At 39.9% G+C, this 22,598-nt stretch overlaps 1 protein-coding gene across 6 annotated transcripts in view; it reads right to left on the bottom strand.

The window, feature by feature from the left end:
• The window catches only part of LOC112576794 (early endosome antigen 1-like), a 105,414-nt gene that overhangs the window by 55,891 nt on the left and 26,925 nt on the right, over positions 1–22,598 (bottom strand). For 5 of the 6 annotated variants that reach the window (XM_025259528.1, XM_025259524.1, XM_025259527.1 and 2 more), the window contains 7 exons: positions 14,013–14,096; positions 13,505–13,588; positions 10,306–10,380; positions 8,369–8,515; positions 3,612–3,695; positions 3,090–3,248; positions 2,457–2,603 (listed from right to left, as the gene is read on the bottom strand). In XM_025259528.1, coding sequence (XP_025115313.1) covers positions 2,457–2,603; positions 3,090–3,248; positions 3,612–3,695; positions 8,369–8,515; positions 10,306–10,380; positions 13,505–13,588; positions 14,013–14,096 — 780 coding nt within the window. The remainder of the gene's footprint in view (positions 1–2,456; positions 2,604–3,089; positions 3,249–3,611; positions 3,696–8,368; positions 8,516–10,305; positions 10,381–13,504; positions 13,589–14,012; positions 14,097–22,598) is intronic. The other variant, XM_025259526.1, reaches the window with a different exon arrangement.

The following is a 22,598-nucleotide window of genomic DNA, read 5'->3' as shown; positions in this document are numbered from 1 at the left end:
TTAGCCATACAACAAAGAAATGCCAACAAGAAAGACACAATAACAATGATCAACCAAAAGGCAACTGTATGTTGGGAAGTGTGCTCAGTTACGAAATAAAAACAAAACAGAATGAATGTTAGTTACAAGATAAATGAAGTGGTGTATCTTAGCATAACACAAGATAAATACTTTAAAAAAGCAATCTTACAAGTAAAACATGTTTACACACACACCCCTCCAGTGAGGCCAGAACACGAGAGGCTGGAAAATTTATCGTCTTATATGTGGCATACAGAGAAAGTGAACACAAGCAGACTAGCTAACTGATTTTGATGGTAATGTATCAGCAACTCACTAGGCAGCAGTACCAAAAAATAGTGATCTTTAATCAATGTGAGCTTAAACTGACACCCACAGAAGCTTGCAGAGGAATAGTTATCTATAGTAGACAATAACTGTGACATTTTCCCAAGTTCTCTGAAGCTTGTCCATCAGGCAATGAAGGAGATCAATGAATAAAGAACTGCAGTAATTCAGCCAGAACAACACAAGCTTTCTGGTAGTGGATGCTAACAGGAAGGCTCAGACATGAAGATGGACTTGCAGGCTACATCAATGTAAGATCAACGAGGCAATACCCTGATAACATTAAGATTCTCCATGGTCCGTGAAAGAGAGTCATTTGCCCCAGAAAGGTAAAGGTATGCTGTGTAATAATAATAAAGTTATTTACAGCTTTACCCCACTATCAAAGGCTAGCTCAAAGAGTTTGACAAAATATATAACAACAGAATAATGATAATGGTCTCAAAACAAAGAGTTCATTTGATTCAGTTAGAGCACGTACTCGTGTTAAGAAAGTGAAAGATGCATTCATCTCTGCTCAGTACCATTACTAAAATATTCCTCTCTATCAGCAGTAGTAGTAGTGGTGGTGGCAGCAATAACACATAGCACACTTTTGCCACACACATATGACAATCAGCAAGGTCATATCAACACAATGGCAGCAAAGAAGCAGGATTGTAGGCAATAGAGGATCAAGTCCACCTTCACTGACTCCTATAAATTCAGAATCTAAAGTAGCAGGGAGAAAATGTAAGGAAAATGGACCATAGAGCAAAAAGCATTGAACACCCGCAAGGAAGTGTAGAATCAATCCAACAAGCAAAAAACTGAAGTTGAGATGGCACAGATATGACATTTGGACCACTAGATGATGAAAAAGACAACACTGGGACACAGTATTCGGAAAACTATTCAGAACAGTGGCAGGTGAATGCACCTAAAAGCACACATCAATAGTATTCAGTAGACACCAAACAGACAAAAATACAAGAAATAAACAAACAAAAAAAAAGAAAGAAAAGGGAGAGCTAGTCCCCCCTCCTCTGAAACTGGTAAGGTTGTGTGGTGGTGCAGACCTGCTGGAGCCAAGAAGGATCCCTTGCAAGCAGCTATTTATTATCAGCATGTATGTAACAAGGCCACCATCCGAATATCAAAGGTCGGTTGTTTGTACTTGCCTCTGCCTGATTTCTATTCTTTTGTTATCATGTCATCTGGTATAGTCAAAGAAGAAGCAACATTTTGAGAACAAATTCTCTTTCTTCGAAACCTACCAGATGACGTGACGTTGAGGCCCTACCAAACTCCCTGCTGGTTGAATGGTGTGTTGGTTGAAAACACTACTGTACTGACGTGCGTTTGCCTTTATAGCTGTTAGAGGGCAGTTGCTCAACTAACCAGTAGAGGTTACCAAGCATGTGCTAGTTTACTATCAGGGAGACAACTTTCAATGTTTAAAGAGTGTGACCTTTTATCTTCTACGGTCTTGTCATCAGGTACATTCAAAGAAGAAAGAGAATTTACTCTAAAAATTTTGTTTTGTTGAACATTTTGGTTTCCAATGAATTTTCTGAAAAAGCGTATGACTCCGGCAACAAATGACTTAATAATAATAACGACTCACTTCATTTCATATTACCAGGTCACACATATGGAATGCCATTGATAGAGAAAGGGTGTAAAATAATTCTTACATAGCACACAAACAGTAAATATATCTTAACCATGAAGAAGACAGGACTACGGCAAAACAGAGTTACTGCAAGGGGTATTTCAGAAACAAAAAGTTTTTAATGCCCACTTGAAACTTGGAACAGGCTTTATAGTTTAGCTGATAATGACAGTAAGTTTTATAGTTTAGGTCCAGACTAAGAGAAATATCACTCGCCAAACCTCTTGATGCAAAACTTTTGGCAGGTGTACGACAGCGTGGTCTGCCAAGGAATGAAGGTGTCTCGATGAAAAGTAGATAAAGTGCATTTTAGATTCTGATGCAGGGGAGAAGATATGAAATACCACAGCCAGTTTCTAATCAACTTGACTTGTATTTGTGAAGAATGTTTTCCACAGACAACAGACAAAAGCTAAAGGATGTCACCAGCAAGCACAGTCTTGACAAATCATACCTGGTCCTCACAGTGCTTGCGATCCTCATCAGATGATATAAATTCTATCTCCATCTTATCCAGCTCTGCATCTTTCCTTCTGCACTCTTCTTGAATGTCTTGCAGCTGAAACTGTAGTCTTTTGATGCTCTCCTCACGTGAACATAGCTGAAAGCAGAAAAAGAATCTATGTTAATCTAATTCTACTCTCCTGACAGTTTTTTTTTCTAAAATATTTACTAGGTAACAAAGTACCAAGACTTTCCTTGGAAGATGCATGAAGCCAAGTAACTGGTTAGAGTTGTTCACCATTTTTATACAAAAGGAAGAGAAATTTCAACTAAATGAAGCATGTTTGAACAAATGCTAAAGTGAAGTGTATGAACTGGTATCCCTCTGAAGCAGCACTTATATGATCCTAACACCTTTACCCTACTAATAATTCAGTTAGTTGATAACATAATTATCAGTAACTCATTTTGGTGTAATTTATCTCTATAGAATAGTAGACATAAAAAGTAATTTGTTTTCTACAAATGCAATTGCTCAAAATAGGAAGCATACCTATCATCTTAGTTTAGAGTTGATCAACTTTCTTGAAACTCATGTCCTCTAGAACTTGAGGGTTTTAATTCTTTAAAATTCAGCACTCACCTGCCCCTCACTCTGAGCCAATTTCTCATGCATGACATTGAGGTCAGCTTTCAGGCGAGATATTTCTTCTTCTCTGTCTGCAATGTCTGAACGATACAATGTCTCCTGCTGTGAACAACTAAGATCACGTTCTTGGATATCTGTCTGAAGTCGATCAATCTGGACACAGAAATGTTGGCAATAAAAAAGGTTATACTGGACATGTGAATGACACAAAAATGATGGATATTTGTATTAACAAAAACTGATAACCTCAAAATACAATGTGGAAATGTAAACTTCAAGAGAAAAAGTGAAATACAAACACCTTGTATTTTATGTAATTCTTGAACAAGATCTTCTGTGGAAACAGTGAAAGAAAACTCACCAGATTTTTTTTTAACCAACATTACCACTTTTGTTCAGCCTTGGCAGTATGTATGTGTGTATATGCCTTCAGTGCTTCTCCACTGCTAGAAATCAAAACTTAACATTATAGAGACATTTTTTAAAACAACATCAACATACAAACTGTTATTTCACCTCACGAGCCTGAGTGGTGTATCGGCTATGTAGCTGCTGCTTTTCCCTTTCTATTTCATCCAGCTTGAGCTGTACTTCCTGGGTCTGAAAAAATTAGAAGCATAAAGATAAATTTTTTTCACTGGGCTACTATTGGTGCCTGGTTTGACGTGGTGGCTAACATTTACTAAGGACACTTATCATCAGACTGCTATACCAATAATAAGCAGTTGGTGCAAAAGTATGATGTGCTGAAAGACATATAAAAACCAATAATGCAGACAACTATACACAATTTTTATAGGCATTTCATAAACTATAAATTGTTTTATTCAGAATTGTTTTGTTCGTTTTCTTGTACTATTTGAAAGAAGTGATCAAATCATACAACTTGCATGCTGCTATTTATGGTATTAGTTGCTATTGCTTTGTGAACTGTAATGCAGACATCCTTGCTGGAAACATCAAAGAGGTGCTATCAACAGTTCAGGAAGTTCTAGCAATCTAGGGTGTCAAAGGATATCCTAGATCTTTGTGACTAAAGGTGGGCCTTGAAGAGAGAAAGAAAATGCACATTATCCGTAGGGACAGTTGCTAACACAGAAAGCAAGGGGAGTAGTGCCTCTCAGATTTCGAACACAGGTCAGGTCAAGTTGAGGGGAAAATCCAGAGGCCAGGCGACTGTGTTTCGCACTAGCAGTGATGTGTGATTAGTCGAAGTTGTGTAGACCTGAGAACAATGAGTGTGGTTGTGAGAGTGACCAATTGGGTGGATGTGTAGCCCAAGCCAGCTTTTTAACATTGAGTTGGAGCCAAAATCAGGGCTTCACCACCAAACTTTTGGAGTATACGCATCAGGGTGAGAAAGACTTCGTCAAGTCTTCGTCACCAAGTGTCAAGTCAGCTATCACCCGTCTACCTTCACCAGACAAGAGACATGGTATAGGGACTTGCCAAGAGGTGTGCAGCCCACTCTTAAAACAAAGCGCTAAGGAGAGTAACTTCTATTCATGCAAGACATCGTTATACTCTTAGTCACAGAGGTAGGCACTGGTTTTTATCTTTGGTAATGACAGGCTAGCTGGTGACAGAGAATGAGTGCACACTAGTGCAAGGGGATGGTACGCATGAGCGTTCATCCAAGCTCCGTGCAAAGCACATTTCACATCTCAATGGAAAGTTCCAGACAACGAAGATCACCATTTCTACTGTGTCGCCTTGGGAAGGCCCTCTTTGTGACAATTGTCTGAAGTAATCAAGGACAATTGGATGCCACACCACCAATTCCATCTCACATGGCAAAGAGAATTTGAATATGAATATGAATATGAATGTGCATTGTGTAGAGCGAGCGGATGTGTCTAAGAACCAGTGCGGTGTATGACGTATACATAGTTAAGGACAAGTTTTAAGACTCACAAGTTATCTGGATTAGGGGTACAAAGATAGGATTAATGGGATGCCTTAGACATGGGTGGGAGCCAGAAATTTTCCTGGGACTGAAGATTTTTCAAGAGCCATGTAGTACTAGAGCATATACATATAACGTTATATGACACATATGGTTGCATACGCGTTTCACGTTTTTCACATACATGACACACATAAGTCATACAATGTCTTTAGTAGTTAACAATGACAAATGTCCAACTTTATTAACCCTAATGGGCAATTATAACTTGGGAAGTGTGTTCTGTTACAAAAGTTTTAAAAAACTGCTAGTTACAATATTAAGCGAGTGGTGCATTATAAGAACGTGCATTCTTATATATAAAACATTCTTAAGGTACACCTATATCACACACCCATGCACACATACAACTGACAATTAATCTATAATCTATGGTTGAGCATGTGGACTGCAGAGGTTGTAAACCATTTCAAGTTCCTATTGCTTTTGCATATAGGCATAGTATGTTTGCCTGCCTGAACTCAATATAACAAATTCTCCTGCTAGGACATGTTCTGGTATGGACAAAATGCTGTAAACTTTTCTGACAATTTGCTGATCATAAAAAGGAATCCAAATTTCTGTGCTTAACACCAATTACCTTAGAAAAATATGGACAGTATGGTTCAAACTGTTCATATCATGGACAGAAAACTGTAAAACCAGCATATGAAGGGAAAAAGTGAAAGACTTTCAATGAATGACTGATAAAAACAGCTCAATGTTGCTGTGCTGACTGAAAAACTATTCAGCTATTGAAGGTACACATGCTGATCATGTTTACATCCCATTTTAGCCTGCAATCAAAAACAGAGCCTAGGTACCTGAAGGAGTTAACTGTCTCAACAGGTAAACAATAAAACAAAATTTTATTTTCCTAAAGTCTATGCCTATCTCTTCTGTCTTATCTACATTTAATTTTGATAAGGCAAATAAAAACAAGTAAAAAATCCAATACCCACCAAAACCTAACACTTCTTATTTTTTAAAAATCCAGTGATTGATGTTTGCATTGGTCTCCCTGACATTCTGGGAGCAGACTTTTCATGGGTATTTGTCAAAATGTCAATTTGTCCAGTTACTATGTTGGCAGGCTGTGTGGTTTCTGTTGGTCTCTTAGCTGTCTGTGTTGATGGCTCAGTTGCTGGATGAGGTAACTGCTGCTTCTTAGTCGGCTGGAAGCTGATGCAGTCCTCCAACTTCCTTTTTTGGACAGCATTCTGGCAAACAGTGTCCTGTTTGTTGTTTTTTTTTTAGCCAGATGAGCCTCTCTTTCCAAATGCACTGTATATGATGCATGTGCAGAAATCACATTTTTTATCATTTGGTCACTGGGGACCATCTGTATGGCTCTCAGTCCTCTGGCCTTAAATCATACTTAATAAACCCAATGGCTTCAACATTTTTAGGTGTAAGGTCGGTTCTGTCTTTTTCAACAATGTCATCCATAATATTAAAGGTTCCCGCTGCCCGGCATTTTATTCGCTTCCAGTAATCGTTCTCTTTGAGTACGGTTCAGTGACTAAACTTATGTCGCGGACGATGCGAACATCGCCAGTGAAATGACAGTTAAAGGTGGGAAACACTGAAAGGACTTTTAATTGTGAAGTGCAACTTTGACAGCGAAAATTCACGAAATCCTTGTAAAAAACTGTATAACACAATCTTGCAATGACTGAAACTTTACAAGGAGATTCACGGTCTATGAAGTACGGTTTGGGAGCAACAGCCCCGCAAGATGACGAAGGTGCCGGACAATTATTAGTACGATAATTTATACAGCGCCTCACCTGCACGTCCGCAAAGTTGGCTGAGCGGGAGATAAGGTAGGAATATTTTAATTTAAGTTTTAAATACCGGTTTTCTATTTTAAATGGAATACCGTAGTGGCGTGGACAGATCTGCCGTTGAAAGCATCACTACTCGGTAAAGTCAGAGGAAAGTCCCCCCCTCCCCTTATTTATCGGCGTTCTTTGTCGGTGACGACATCATCATCGGCACGTGTCCCGCTTTCGCTCCCGAAACGTCTGACCACCTAACCCGAGGTCATCTTTATGACTTGTTGCTAGCTGTGTTAAACAAGTTGTGACAAAAAAAAAAAAAATTGACGTTCAGAAAACACTTCTAAGTTCTAATTAAGCAAATTATTGACCCCATGTCTTCACGTTAAGCCCGACAATAATAACAAGCAGTTTATTAAGCTATCGTCACCATATTATTTCGCTTTAAGAAAAAGCCGGTACTGTCACAGACGGTGGGAAAGGTTACCAACAATTAAACACTAAATTCGTGCGTTATTTCGCGAAATTAATCCAACCTATCTAACTGTATATAAATCAGTGTTTCCTGCATCACATCAATAGGGATATTGATACACATACTCCATTACCCCGGCCCCGCGCGGATGGTCGGCCCCGCGTGGTCCTAACGCCGCCTCTGCCTATTACCACTAGTGTATGGTATCGTTCACGATACGAGAAATTTTCGCTTTTTTATTCATAGTCCCTGGTCCTTCGTAATCAGTGAAAATTTTGAATTTTACTTTCCGTCCCAGTTCCGTCCTGAGATTTTTTCTCAGGACGGAAATCCGTCCCCCGGACGGAGAACTCCCATCCCTGAACTTAGATAACTAACCAGGATAGGAATTTGCATTTGTATATACATTCTCTAACTTTGTTTATGTTAACTCTCAACATTATTTGGTTCTTAATAATTACTTGTTTTGACTAAATTGCATTGTGTTGTTTATTAGGGTGTGTGCATTAATTAGCGATTTAGTGGAAATGCATCATGAACAGGATTATATCAGCGTGGATGGCAAGGTAGTGAAGTGTAGTTAGGGCTTAACTACGAGTCTCTGGCTATCACACGTACCTAATACCCCATAGTATCGCGACAGACAGACGCTAACATCCTCCTAAACATCCAGACTAGAACCAGTGAACCTGCAGACCTACCAGATCTACAGGAAGAGGTTGAAAGAGCTGTATACTGTGTGAAGGGAGAATAATCAACTAAGGCAGACAACCTTCTGGCCGAGCTGCTCAAGCAGGGTGGGGAAGAAACTACAAAGGCCCTTATTGCCCTGTGCCTGAGTCTGGGTGTGCAAAGATTGGTCCAAAGAATGAATGCAGTGCACTAGTCATGCTGTCTCTTACACATTACACAGGTATGTATATCTCTTATACATTACATGTCTCTTACACATTAATATGTGTTGTTACTCCTTATATGACAGAAGATATTACTTTTGTGAACCCTTGAATTAACTGAATTAAACACACCAAATACATCACACATGCAATGACAGATTTCATTCTCCATTGACCTTTCCTTTAGCTTGCTTGAGCTCTTCTTTAAGTTCTTTGACTAGTTCTGCCTGATGTAAATTGGAGGACAAGGCCTCACGAAGCTTTTCTTCAATCTCACGATTCTCAGTTCGAAGACGTACAAGGGCATCATGACGCTCTGTTACCTGTAATGGTAAAGATTTTTAAAAAAGAGTCATTCTTCTATAAACACAGCGTAAAATAAAAATTGCTTTTCTCACAAGAACCTTTCACAAAACCACACTATTTAAAAAATTAGCAAAAATGGCAGACCATGAGGCACCAGAAAGCTTATCATGTAAAACTAAATGGTTAGGTTTTTAATCATGAACCGCAATTTTTAAAATGATAAGTGGGGAAAAAAAGAATGAAATTTTAAAAAATGAAAAGTTAGGGTAAGAAACAAAACAGGAAGCTGTCAATGAATGACTGTGACCAGCTAAACAAGACTGTTCTGCTGTCAGGCAAAGTGATCAGTGCATAGCTGTGCAGATTAGATGACATTTTCTGACAACATACCTTACTTGTAGCAATATCATCCAGAAAAAGGTACCCCATTAGTCAATACCTTGTACCTTTATCCTCCCCAAGATGTTTTAGAGCATTTTTTTATAATAAAAGGATGCAGCAACAGTGAGAGAGAATGGGATGCTTAAATCTCAGGTACAAGACAAATAAAGACTACACCTCTCTAAGAAGCAGGTCACACCAGAACTATACTGGATGAACTGAGGAAGTAAAAATGTGCCCTACTGGAATATTACAGCTTGAAGAATTGAGTCAATTTAATGTTTAATGTCTAGAAATATCTGTTATGTCCTTTCTGACTGGCTGAAAACTAAAATGTTGTGATTTGAGATGCTGATATGGTGCTAAATGTTACTGAAAATAGGCATTTTTCTCAAACTTCAAAGAAAGAAAGATAATGCTTTAGAAACAGGACACAGATAAGCAAGCATGTACTTCCTAAACTATATCTGGAAAATCACATCACAATATTGCTTTTGCTTTCATAACTAATAATGTACCAATAATTTTCAATAGCAAATGTCTATTAATAAATAAATCATGATTATCGTACACAATCAGTTGGCTAGTGAACTGGTGACAACTGAAAGTCATTGGATTTTTTTAGTGCCCTTTTGTGCTTTGATTTGGATAAATAGTTGATCCTATATCAACACAGATGAGATCTTTGAGCTGATGATGATGGATGTTATGCACTGTCATTAAGCAACTTAAAAACCTCTGATCTGAAACTTGCAGTTTTTGACCAGCATTTACAATGTTTACAGTATTTTCAATGGCTAGCTAGCTTCCTGTCACACAGTGACACCATCAGACACAAACTGATGTCATCAGCATTGTCTGACAATGTTAACAGGAAGGTGTCAGCTAAACGATACATGTCAATGTCACTTTTTCCAGTCTTTGTGAACACTTGCACCTGATGTTATGCTAATTAGCACTGATAAATTGTGTAAAAATTGATTTACATTTCATATGTTGCTCTCTTGAACTGCAATTTTAACTAAGAGTCATTTTCAAACTTTTTGTCACAGCAATAGGAGACCCTTTAAAAATTTTAACTTTTGAAATTCATTTGAATAACTAGCAGTGCAATTCAAGCATTTATACATGCATCCAAAATTATTATTTTAAAACTGTGCTGTACACAAAAACAATGATTAAGTTTTAAGTAAATAATTATTTAGCAGATCCACTTTTTAAAATGATCGCATCAGTCTTCTGTGCAAACACTAGTTTCAGAAAAGATGCCTTAATCATGGTTTTATTTTACTAAGAAATAAAAAAAAAACTTTTTCATTTTAGATTTAGATTGTCTGATAATACACCTTACTGCAAAAATGGATGTTCTGCATAGAAAATACCTTGACTGACTTAACATGTGATGTCTTTCAAGTGGACACCTTACCTCACTGGTGAGCGTTTCACGAGTATCTTTGGATGATAACTGAAGTCGGTGCAGACTGGTGGTAAGTTTTTGGACCTGACAAGGGGAAAAATGTGCTGAAAGTGTTCATTCTATTACACAGATCTGTGACTGTGGGTCACATTCAACTAATGACTGATACATATGCAGCTCAAAAACAACTCAAAGTGTGAGGCCTAGAATAGAGAGTTCTGGACTTAAGTGTGATGAAGGAACTTTGTATACATCAACTGAATCAGAAGAGATGGAAAGGTAAAGTTGTTTGGATGCACCCATAGCTGACAAGAAGAAACTGATGGTTATGATGCACTGCAAGACAACAAATTAAACCACATACTTTGTCTTACTAAGCCGAACAAAATGTGATTACAGGCATGATGAGTCACCCATATTTCCAATGATTACACAGCACGCCAAACAGATTAGCCAAGGCTTTTATTCATGGCTATCTTCAATTAACCCATTAAATAAAGTAGCCTTTGACAGGTGGGGTCCATAAACTGTGACAGATGGTAAAACTCCTGTCAGATCATGAGCTGCTAAGAAGGTGGTCTTAATTGTTATTTTAGGATGTAGATGGGATTCCCTAAAGTTGTATGCCATTAAACTCTATTATAAAGTTCTCAGCCAACAGCCAATATCACAATCCTTTCAAACTCCAATGTAGTAGAGGTTGCTGTAGAGGCTGCTTTAGGTGATGGCGGTGAGGCTGACTGGTCAATAATGTAATGTGCTAAGCAGGCCTGTTTTAGTCCAGAGAGAAAGGAGGGAGCTGTTGTGAGGAGGATAGTGGTACACCCAACTTCCTAGGCACAGCCCAGCAGCACAGCCTGAGCTGTCTTCTGACATCACCAACCATCCATGGCATACAAACCCTTTTAACAATAAAAGGAGAGCTCGCATGACTCTCAAGCTAAAATTGGAGATTTTACTTAAGGTCTCATGTCACAGTGTAGCCCAGACTGCCAATGGAGAGTCCTCCAAGTCCTCCAAGGAAACTTACTACCTGGACCTGCAGCCAGGTTAAGAAAAAAGCAAGCTAACACAGGAAGTCATCATCCAGAAGGCCCCAACAGATTCATCCTGTATGCTAGACTGTGTGGTTTATGGGCCAAGACCTGGATCCATGCACAGTCTTAGTTGTTGAGACTATGAATATTTGTTCCAAAAGTTTACTTTGTTGCATTATCACATTAGAAGCTGTGGGTTGTCAGCAAGTAGTCACCACAATAGTTTTAACCCTCTACAGCAGGGGTGGAGAATCTTTGTTCCTCCAAGGGCCATTGTGATAGTCATCATTTGAGGGCCACGAAATTACCTACTTAAAAAAGAGCCTGCTCTATTTGGTGAAGCTGTGGTTTTCCATAGTGCAGAACACTTTTTTTGACATGTACAATCTCAGCCTGCCTTGTAGTGCTGTCCTCCAAGTCACCACAATTTGTCTTTTTACAATAAGGTGCACAGAAACTATGCCTAGCCACTGTGATAAGCATGGTGAAACAACTGTCTGGAGTATATATGTTTATAATTAACAAGTTCCAGCTCAAGACTATTTAGTACCATGGCATTTACAAAGTGTCTACACACATGCTACATACACATACATGCTTAGACATGCACAAATAAACTCATAAACCCAAAGTAGCTTTTACCGACAAAAGCATTTTCATTTGCTCATCCTTCAGAAATCCACGAAAGGATAATGTTGGACACTTGTACGCCAGAAATATACACTAAGGTACACAGTAATGTTGACAATTTTTTAAAATTATTATTATTATTGTATAAGCTGATATGGTCGAAGAAAGCTGTGCCTGACAACAGCTGACAAACTGGAAGTGGTCTACTCTTGGTTTGGGGTTAAATTCACATGCATACATAATTCTCCAAAATCATGCATATAGGCCACAGGCAGCTGATGAGATGCATACATGTCATGCACTCTATTATTGTTCTGTCTATCCCATAATGAATGTTTCTTGCTTGTCCCTCAAAGTTTATGTCACATGTACTATGATTATTTACTTAATATAAATTGAAGCTGTTATGAAAAATGCTCATAGAAATCTGAAAAATCTCCTTGGCGGGCTGGATAAAATCTCACAGGCTGTATATAGCCCTGCCCTACAGCAATGTTTTTAGCACCATTTCAAGAAAGTGTAAGAATGTATCAGATGGAAGACAACCTGGGATATCAATCAACCCGGTCATGGCAGCATTATCTACAAGATCAGTTGAAATCCCAGTTGATGATGAAGACAAGAACACTGAACACTTATTACTTAACAATGGAAAGTTGATCCAGAACCATAAATCTGGACAAAATTTCATTCTTTGAAAGCCTTCTTAACTGTAATGTTCAATTTCATTTTTAACGGCATCTGTTAGCTTAAAAATAATACTGCAACAAAAATTTTATTTACTAAACAGTTCTATGTTTAAAAAGTCTTGAAAAATTACTTTTCATGCAAAGTGTGCATATCTGCTGAATTGGATGAAGTCAAATCTCTACCATATTTCACCATACTAGATTTTTTGTGAAGATCAGGAGCGCCCTTTTGTAAACTGCATTACAGTCCAGTATTAGAATTCCCATGTACAATTATAACAAACTAGTGTATTCAAATCAAAACAGAGCTCACTGCTGTCTTTCAGCTGTTGTTTGCCATTGCATTTACATTTTACATAAAACATTGTGAAGACTTGCTTGTTAAAAAAAAGTTTTATTAAATTTTTTATTCGTCTGGTTGCACCATGCAGCAAATATAAAGATGTTTTCATTATTGTGATAATAAGCTTCCACAGTACTTAAGTTACAATATAAAATAAAGAACTATATCAATGCACTATTAATTTTTTTTTAACCAGGGCTTACACTGAAGGTAAATGAAAATGGCCTTAATTCTGAATAAAAAGATTACAGACAGCCATATAAACATCTCCCACAGCAAAGAGACAAAAGACACTAGATTTTTTTAAAAAACTCCATTAAATTTCCTACCTCAACATCAGATTCATTGACTTGTCTTTTGAATATTTAAGCCTCTTGCACTGAAAGATATATAAATCCCTATTTGGCTACCTACACCACAGATGACTTACAGATCCCCCACCCCCTTGCTCCAGGTGTATTATATTAAACACTGTACGAAGTTACTGTCATCCTAAACAAAACACTGACCTGTGCCTGTGACTCTGTACATTGGTTGCGCTGGGACTGCAATTCTCCCTCAAGGCTTGCTGTCTTGCTCCTGTTGGCTTTGAGCTGCATGAAAACAGGCAGCAACACAGTAAGATTATGAAAAAAAAACTAATAGTGTTTGCCATAAAGTAAGATACTTGTGACTTCAGATGCACCTTTCAAATTTTGTAAATCAGCATTCTTTCCCATATTTTGTATTTTCCAGACCTGTCTACCCTTATGGGTTTCTGTAATCATAATGAGAAATCCTCAGAATTACAGGGATTACACTAAGGCTAAAACATCTTTATTTGATCTGTAACTCATTAAAAATACTGAATAGAGATTAAAGTTTTTCTCTAGCATTACAATATTCTTTATGAAAGTTTTACAGGTTGGTCATCCTAAAGGTAAACAAATCTGATTTTTTTTCCATATCAACTCGTACTAGGGAAGCAACTTTTTATTTTGTTTGTTAAGGTATTATCATTGTGAAATAAGCTCCAACCTCTACATCTGCATCCCGAAGCTGGTGTCGAAGATGAGCAGCTTCATCCTCCAAGGCCCTCATTTTTGTCTCCTGCCTCTGAAGCTGAATGATAAGAAATTAACATCTGGCTATATTATTTATGACACTCATCTGTTGAATAATATTTGTTTAAAGAACAACAGGTATATAGTTTAGTAATATATGGACCATGCCAGAAAAGTTCAAGTGTATACCATTCCAACATTTTTTTAAATGAAGGCAAGGAGAAAGGTAACTTTAATGTGATTTGCTCATGATGGTCACACGATACATCAAGTATAGCCTAATACCTCTGGTGATCACAGAAAACAATAGTGAACAACCAAGAATATGAAAAACAATATTGTTATTTGTGCATTGCATATTGGGAAAAATTCACCGACAGAAGAAAAGTATTTTTACATTGCCGTACATAATAAAAGAAAAAGGCCTGGAGACAAAAAAGGGTACAATGTGAGATGGTACCTGGCTTTCAAATTACTATATTTAGCCACCTTTGCAGTCGGCAAGGAAAACCCAAAGAAACCATAAATCACCTTGACATAATTGTTTCCTAACAGTTCAAAACAATTTAATGTGGTACAATATTTACTTTTTTAAAGAAAATAAGTGACACAGATCTGTCTCCCTCTATTGTAGCCGAAATCATTACAAGAAATCCTCAGTATTATGAGATATAAAAATTACAGCTCAGGTAAGAAAGAGTATTTTATTTCATAGCTTTGTTTCCTTTTTCTTTCTTTGTGGGATGTGGTTTATTTCTTGCTCTTGTATAGCTTTCAAGCTGTCTGACTGTTGCCCAGTTTGTGGCTCTAAATTTTGAAGCAAGAAAGTGGTGCAGAATTAGCTCTTACAACTCTGACTTGTCATCATCCTCCAGGATGAAAAAAAAAGATAAAGGGGGATATAAAGAGGTTTGGTCTATAAACATTTTGAGGGTGATTCCCCCCCTTTCCCTCAGAAAACCAGGTGAGATCTGTGCGATGATTAGAACTGACACAGAATTGACAGGTGGTGGTGGTTGGAAGGTGGAGATAAAGGAGCCCTCTCCCCCTGTTGGATCACCACCTTGCCGCGGTCGGGGTGCTTGCGTGTCTCGATGACCCTAAGAGCTATGCCGACAGGAGCATCAGCTCCTAGCAGGGTCACCCAAGTCGGACAGGTCGAAGGGTAGAGACCAGACAAAGAGTGGTCCATGAGTGCTGAAGTCGGAGGTGGTGGGCCGCAAGGCGCACCCTGAAATAACCACACCACCACGCAAAACTGCCTATGCCACTTGAAGACAGTATTGATAGAAATGGTGCTCGCCCTGTGAAGATCCGCCAGGCAGGTGCAGTGCCGGGCTCCGTGCCTCAAAGGAGCCCACCCTCAGCTACTGGAGGTCCCTTCAACTCGTCTCGTGGAGCCAGGGGACGAGGAAGGAAAGCGACTGGCCAGAGTACCACCAAAACCAAGGACAACACCATCAACATCATACATTGGAACGCAGAACAAGAAGATAGAACTGGAACAGTTCCTGTACCAGAACAGCATTAACATCTGCTGTATACAGGAAACCCATTTACAAAAAGAAAAGCACTTCAAGATCAGAGGGTACCAGACATTTAGGAGTGATCGTCAGGGGAGAAAGAAAGGTGGAGTGTTGACCTTAGTCAGAAACAACATGAATGCAAGCGAAACGAAAAGATACATGGACGAGGCAGAATACATAGAAGTCAAGGTCACCATCACAAACAGCGTCCTCCATGTCATCAACTACTACTGCCCCAGTGACAAGATGCTGTCCCTTGACACTATCCAGATTCCAGACAGCGACTTCCTCATCGCCGGAGACTTTAACAGCCAGTCCCAGAGTTGGGGATACAACATCCTTGACAAGCGAGGAGAAGATATCGAAACTTGGCAAGACGAGAACCATCTAATCCTTGTCAACGACCCCACAGATCCACCAACCTTCTACTCGCGCCGCTGGCACACAACAACAAAACCAGACCTGGCTCTCTGCACAGATGACATCCACAAGAATTTGAGCAGAACAGTCTTAGACCAGCTGGGAGGAAGTGACCATCGCCCAGTACTCCTTACCATCACAGGAAGTACGACACCTGAACCCCCGCAGCACGCCAGATGGAATCATAAGAAGGCACAGTGGGGGCTGTTCAGAATACGAACAAATGAGCTCACGAAAGACATCAAGGTGGAAGGACTAAACATCAACAACGTCGTCAAAGATTTCAATGCCAGTATCATCAAGGCAGCCAAAGAAACTATCCCACGAGGGGTGCGAAAGGACTACACTCAGTACTGGACAGCAGAACTTCAGAGAGCTCACGATGACCTGACAAAAGCCAGAGAAGAAGCAGAAACCAACCCCAGTCAAGAAAACAACATCAAGCTGCAAGAAACAAATGCCAAACTGCTAAGAACAAAAGTAGAGTGCAAGAGAAGAAGCTGGAGAGAAAAGACAGCAGGGCTGAATATGGAGAGAGACACCACCAAGCTGTGGAGGCTGACCAAGGCACTAAATGATGAGGGTAGCAAGGGACAGAAGATCACCCTTGAAGAAGATGGACAGACACTGACAGATAAGGCAGCAGCAAATGCATTTGCGCAAGCATATGCAAAGGAGAGCAGCATCACCATCCCACCGCATCTGCAAAAAAGAATTCAGAAAAGAAGAGAAAGAAAGGAAAACAAATGGGGATGTCCATGAGTCGATGCAGCAAGATATCACCATCCAAGAACTGAAGAATGCCATCAAACAGCTGAAGAAGAAAAAATCTCCAGGTCCAGACAACATAACGAATGAGATGCTACAACACCTTGGCAGCACAGCCCTCACTAAACTACTGGACATTTTCAACCTTAGCTGGAGAGAAGGCCAGGTACCTCAGTGCTGGAAGGAAGCCAGGATGATCCCTGTTCTGAAAAAAGGGAAGAACAAGTCACGAATCTTGAGCTACCGCCCCATCAGCCTGATAAGCTGCGTCTGTAAAACCATAGAGCGCATCATCAATCAGCGCCTGCAGTGGTACCTGGAATCTGAAAGCATCATCATCCCAGAACAAGCAGGCTTCAGAAGATACAGAAGCACCGAAGATCAGACAACGCACCTAGCGCAGGTCATAGAGGATGCTTTCCAAGCCCAGAAGGTCACCCTAGCGCGTCTTCATTGATATGCAGAAGGCTTTCGACAAGGTCTGGAAGGATGGACTCCTGGTCAAGCTCCAGCGAAGCAACATCAGCGGCAACATGTACCGGTGGATTAAGTCCTACTTGCACAACCGAAGAGCCAGGGTGCTTGTAGACGGACACTGTGGCCGTAAGGTGCTGCTACGACACGGAGTACCACAAGGGGGAGTACTCTCGCCGACCTTGTTCATACTCTTCATCAACGACCTGGTACCAGAGCTTCCAAGGGGAGTCCAAGCAGCACTGTATGCAGATGACCTGGTCATATGGTGCTCAGAAGAGTATGCAACAACAGCAACCTACAGGATGCAGCTTGCACTAGACAAAGTGGCAGCCTGGGCAGATAACTGGTGCGTTACCATCAACCGTGACAAGACAACAGCCACTCTTTTCTCTCTCTCCACCAAAGCGCAAGCTGGCAGACTAAAGTTGGGAAAAGATCCTGAAGACCGTGTACCAAGGTACTGTAAGACCACACCTTGAGTACGGATCAAGCACCTGGATGACAGCAGCCAAGTCACACCTTCAGACTTTGGACAAGGTGCAGAACCAAGCACTGAGAGTAATAACAGGCGCCATGAGATCTACGCCAATAGACAAGATGGAGCAGATAACAGGCATACCCCCATTAAACAAGAGAAGGGAATGCAAAGCACTCGTGCAGGCCACCAAGTACAGGCACAGTGAAGACCACCTGATGAGTGCCAGACAGAAACAGCTGTCCTCGGGAAGGCTGAAAAGACCCAGCTTTGTGCGAGAGACGCAGGCACTACACAGAAAATATCAAACAAAGCTTCCTGCACAGGCCCAGGTACCGACTCTCTCCCTCGATCCTCCTCCTTGGAAAGACAGAACAGGGAACATTACCATCTGCACCACAGTTCCTCACCTCACAACAAAGGATGAGCATAGCGACGTGAGAAAGAGAGCCCTGACGCTAGCCATGCTAGAAGAAAGGTACCCCCAGGAATCATGGATAAGGGCCTACACAGACGGGTCAGCCACAGACGCTATCCAGAGGGGAGGGGCCGGCGTGTACATCCAGTTCCCAAATGACAGTGGCAGGCAGCAGCAATACCAACTGGCCTCCACTGTACAAACTATAGAGCAGAAGTAGAAGCCTTGGTCCACGCAGCAAACATCATCAGCAGCAGAGCAGACCATGACAGCCCAGGTCGTCTTCCTGACCGATGCTCTGTCGGTGCTGCAGGCAGTCAACAATAACAAACTGCCAGACCTGGAAGCCGCGCTGCTAAACATCAAGTGCCTCAGAACGGCTCTGCAGTGGATCCATCACACTGCGGGATAGATGGGAATGAGGAAGCTGACAGGATGGCTAAGTTGGGTGCAGAGGACGAGCAGAAGAGACAATGCAGTCAACATGTCAGAGATGAAAACCATCATTAAGTCTCTGTACAGGCCACAACAACCACTGGACAGTTACCATCAGCTGTCCAGACCGGACCAGGTCGCTATCTTCCGCCTCAGGACTGGGCACAACAGGCTGCTTCACCACCTACACAGGAAGTTGCACCTAGTGCCGTCCCCGAGATGCTCTTGTGGAGAGGCAGACCAGACTGTAGAACACATCCTACAGGACTGTAGGAATCTCCGTACCCTGAGGAAAGAGACGTGGCCACAGTCGGAGACCTGCACAACAAGCTGTACGGGCCGGTGGAGTCTCTGCAGAAGACCACCGATTTCATATCAAGAGCTGGTCTCCAAGTGTGAAAGAGGCGAACAAAAAAAAAAAAAAAAAAAAAAAGGAGCCCTCTTAACAAAACAAAAAAAAAATCAGGTTCAAATTTTTTATTTATTTTTTGGTCCACTTTTCTCAACTTCAAATTCTTTTTCATTTTTATAAAATGATCTGGACTGTACTGTAGCTTGATTGAACACCCACCAGTGTACAAGAACAAGGCAGATTGGGCCCTTCAATCTTATTTGAAAACCAATAGATAAGTTAAATTAATAAATATGAGGGATATGTGCAGGGCGACTTTGATGAGATGACAATAAAATGTTGCCTTTTCCAGCACCTTTAGACCTCAGAAATAACACATGCAAGTAAGCACCACCCAGAAGACACCTAATTGGTAAGAAAGATGGAGAACAAAAAAAAAAAAAAAAAAAAAAAAAAAGAAAAAAAAAGAGATTGTTCATAAGAAGGCAGCTCAGGATCTGCACCAGAAAAAAAGGCCAAAACCCCATAAGCAGCTTGGACAAGATAGTATGTACCCTGACCTCACTATGTAAAAAAAAAAAAAACCATCTCACAAGTACTTAACTGGTTTTAGTTAATGTAGTGTATTGTAATTAATGTAATTAGTGTAGCCATAGCAAAAAATATAAGATCCATTTCTTCTTCTCTCCCCCACATCTAACAAGTAGATGCTGATCAGATGAATAAACCTTTGTAATAAAACTGATAACTTTTAAACTGAAAGATAATTTTTGTGAGACCTCTCTGTAGTCTGCTGTCCATTTAAGACAATTATTAATAACATCTTGCACGGAATGCTGCAGCTAGGTACCATGGACGTGGGATATTAGTTCGTGTAGGTAAAGTGTAATGAAATTAATGCCGGGGAGATGTTTGGGGGACTTTGTATGATTCTGAGACCTGAAAGTAAACTTTTGCATATAGTAATATATGCACCTTTTACAGGTACAGATGAAACTATCTGATCTAAGTTGACTTGTAGCATGCACATTCCACATAAATGGGCTGAAAATTCCTTCAGGAATGGGATCTGATATGTTTTGGCTGTAAGGATCTGATATGTTTTGGCTGTATGTATGCAACATAATAAATTATGGTGATTACTGGAATGTCCACAGCCCAATTGATTAATTTACAGCATTTCATGCAAACAGTTTCTTCAAACCTGTCACCATGTGCAGCATCTCATTTTCATACATTTAAAGGCTAAACTTTTACCATCCTGCAGGAAAGAATGGATAAAATCAGATAGAGGAAGGTAAGGGCAAAGTTGGACAAAATAGAAGCAATAATTAGAGAATGACCACTAGGGTCACTAGCACTGCATGTGCTCCTTAACTACCTCCCTCTGGTTGAATCCTTCTTTACAGCCAGAAGCTAAAAGTTCAGACTTTAAGGATTTGTGGGTTGCAATTTTGTTTTCCTAATGATTGCGTAAAGTTCAGATCAAAAAAGGAATCTGGCGGAATACCTCTATTCTGTTCTTCAAGACACATGCACACAAACATCAACATGCACAAAAAGAAGTCTACAACATAGACATCAGGATTGTACAAGGATGCATTTACATTGTGAAATTCTCACCCAATGAGACAGTTGGGACACGGTTTTATATATTTATAAGCAATATCTGTGTACAAACGTGACATCGTGATTATAATTTCTTTTTGTGCATAATGATGTTTATAGGCGTGTATCTCAAGAAAATAAAAGTTGGGGTGGGGCTACTCAAATAGCATCTTCCGCTGAGCTTTACTCAATCATTAAAAAAAAAATCTGCAGGCCACTTACATCTTAGACCTTAGCCCTTTTAGCACAATAGGCCACAATCGTGGCATTGCCGGCAGAGCACAACAGGCCACGATGGTGACTCTGCTCTTATGACCTAAGAATAGTAAACTGTTAATTTTCTTGGATTGTTGCTGTCACCTAAGTGAGTCAGCAATTTTCTTTACTTTCATTGCAAAATTTAAGTTTTCTTCTTTCCAAAAACTTATAGGTTTCTTTGTGTAATGTTTACCGGAGCAGCAAAGTACAAAAACAACCACCACCTTCTGACGCCTTCTGACGTCTTAAGTTATGGGCCATTGTTTTATCACATATTTATATTTGTATGTCGTGCTAAGAGGGTTAAAACTGTCAATGTTCTAATCTAAATATATGTGCTATGCAAGTAATCTGTAAATTATAGCAAAGCTATTTGGAGTGGTAACAGATTTAACATTTAAAAAAGTGCACACTATTTAATTCTCTGATATTATCAGTTGATATAGTCATAGCAGATATTATTTGATCATTGCTCTCTGATCATGGACAGCTGATTCCGACAGTGAGCCATGGAGTAAGCTACAGCTCTCAGACCTCAGCAACAGGTCCCCCCTCCCTACTGTTACACATTCCACTCTGCCTTCTACCACTCCTCTGGAAAAACTGCATGATATGCTGTGTAAATACTTTTTTGAAAAGTCTGACATTATCATGGCAGGGCAGAATCAACACTCCCAATAGTAGTTTTGATGTTTTCTCTGGAACACCTTTACTTGCATTTGTGTCCATCACTGAGTCTCAGCTGAGGGAAATCATCAGAAATTCAGTAAGAAATCCTGCTTAATCCACCTCCTGCACAAGTGCCGTGAATTGATGACTCCAGTTATCACTTGCATTATCAATCACTCCCGGTTGACTGGTGATGTACCCTCATTGTTTATAGATGCTGTTGTCATCCCACTTCTAAAAAAACCCAGCCTGAAAATAATAATAATCTCAAAAACTATCGTCCGGTTTCAAATCTTCCTCCTTTGTCCAAAGAATTTGAAAAGGTTGTGCTGTTGCAGCTCTATTTTTGAACTATTTTTTCAGCCATGATTTACTTGGACTATTTCAGTCAGTTTATCATATGAATCATCTGACTGAGGTCACGTTGCTATGAGTGATGAATGACTTTATGCTTGTGACATGAATCACATCTCCTTACTGTCAATGCTGGATCTATTGGGTGTGCATGAACTGGTTCCACTCCTATATCTGACTGCACCCAGTCTTTGATAGTTATAGGCACCATATTTGTGCCAGCTACTTGGTAAAAGAATGGGGTCTCAAGCACAGTGTGGCAATCTTGTAGTCAATGTGAGCTCATGTAGGAGGGGTGGTCACAAGATAGGCTTTGTACCTACAAAAAGCACTGGAGCAGCATATTTCTGAATCCTCTGAGGCATGTCAAACAGGCAATTTGTAAGACAAACAAATAAAGAGTTGTAGTCAAGCCAGGATAGCATAAATGCAGATATGACATTTTTATGGCAGAAACTGATTGGACTAATTTAATCTGGCTTATCCTGCAATTGACTTGCACACCGACGTGAGTTTTTAAGAAACAGCAATAGTCAATGGCAAACAACAGATTCTGATAGTATGGGAAAGAAAGATGTTCACACCAGACAAAGCAAAAAAAGTAGAGGAAAGCACGTTTCTTTTTCAGAGACTATAGAATTGCTCTTTTTTTAGTTGTCATTCATTTTTAGGTGGTTAATGGACATTCAAGCTCTTATCAAAGGGTACTAAGTGCAATATTTGTTGAGTGTGGTGTACTGGAAAGCCAGGCACTGTGTATCATAAGCATACATGTGACATATCCAAATTGTAACTGGATC

Source organism: Pomacea canaliculata, linkage group LG12 (genome assembly GCF_003073045.1).
Source record: "Pomacea canaliculata isolate SZHN2017 linkage group LG12, ASM307304v1, whole genome shotgun sequence".
In the NCBI taxonomy this organism is placed as follows: domain Eukaryota; kingdom Metazoa; phylum Mollusca; class Gastropoda; order Architaenioglossa; family Ampullariidae; genus Pomacea; species Pomacea canaliculata.
This window is presented reverse-complemented; position numbering and strand designations above follow the sequence as displayed.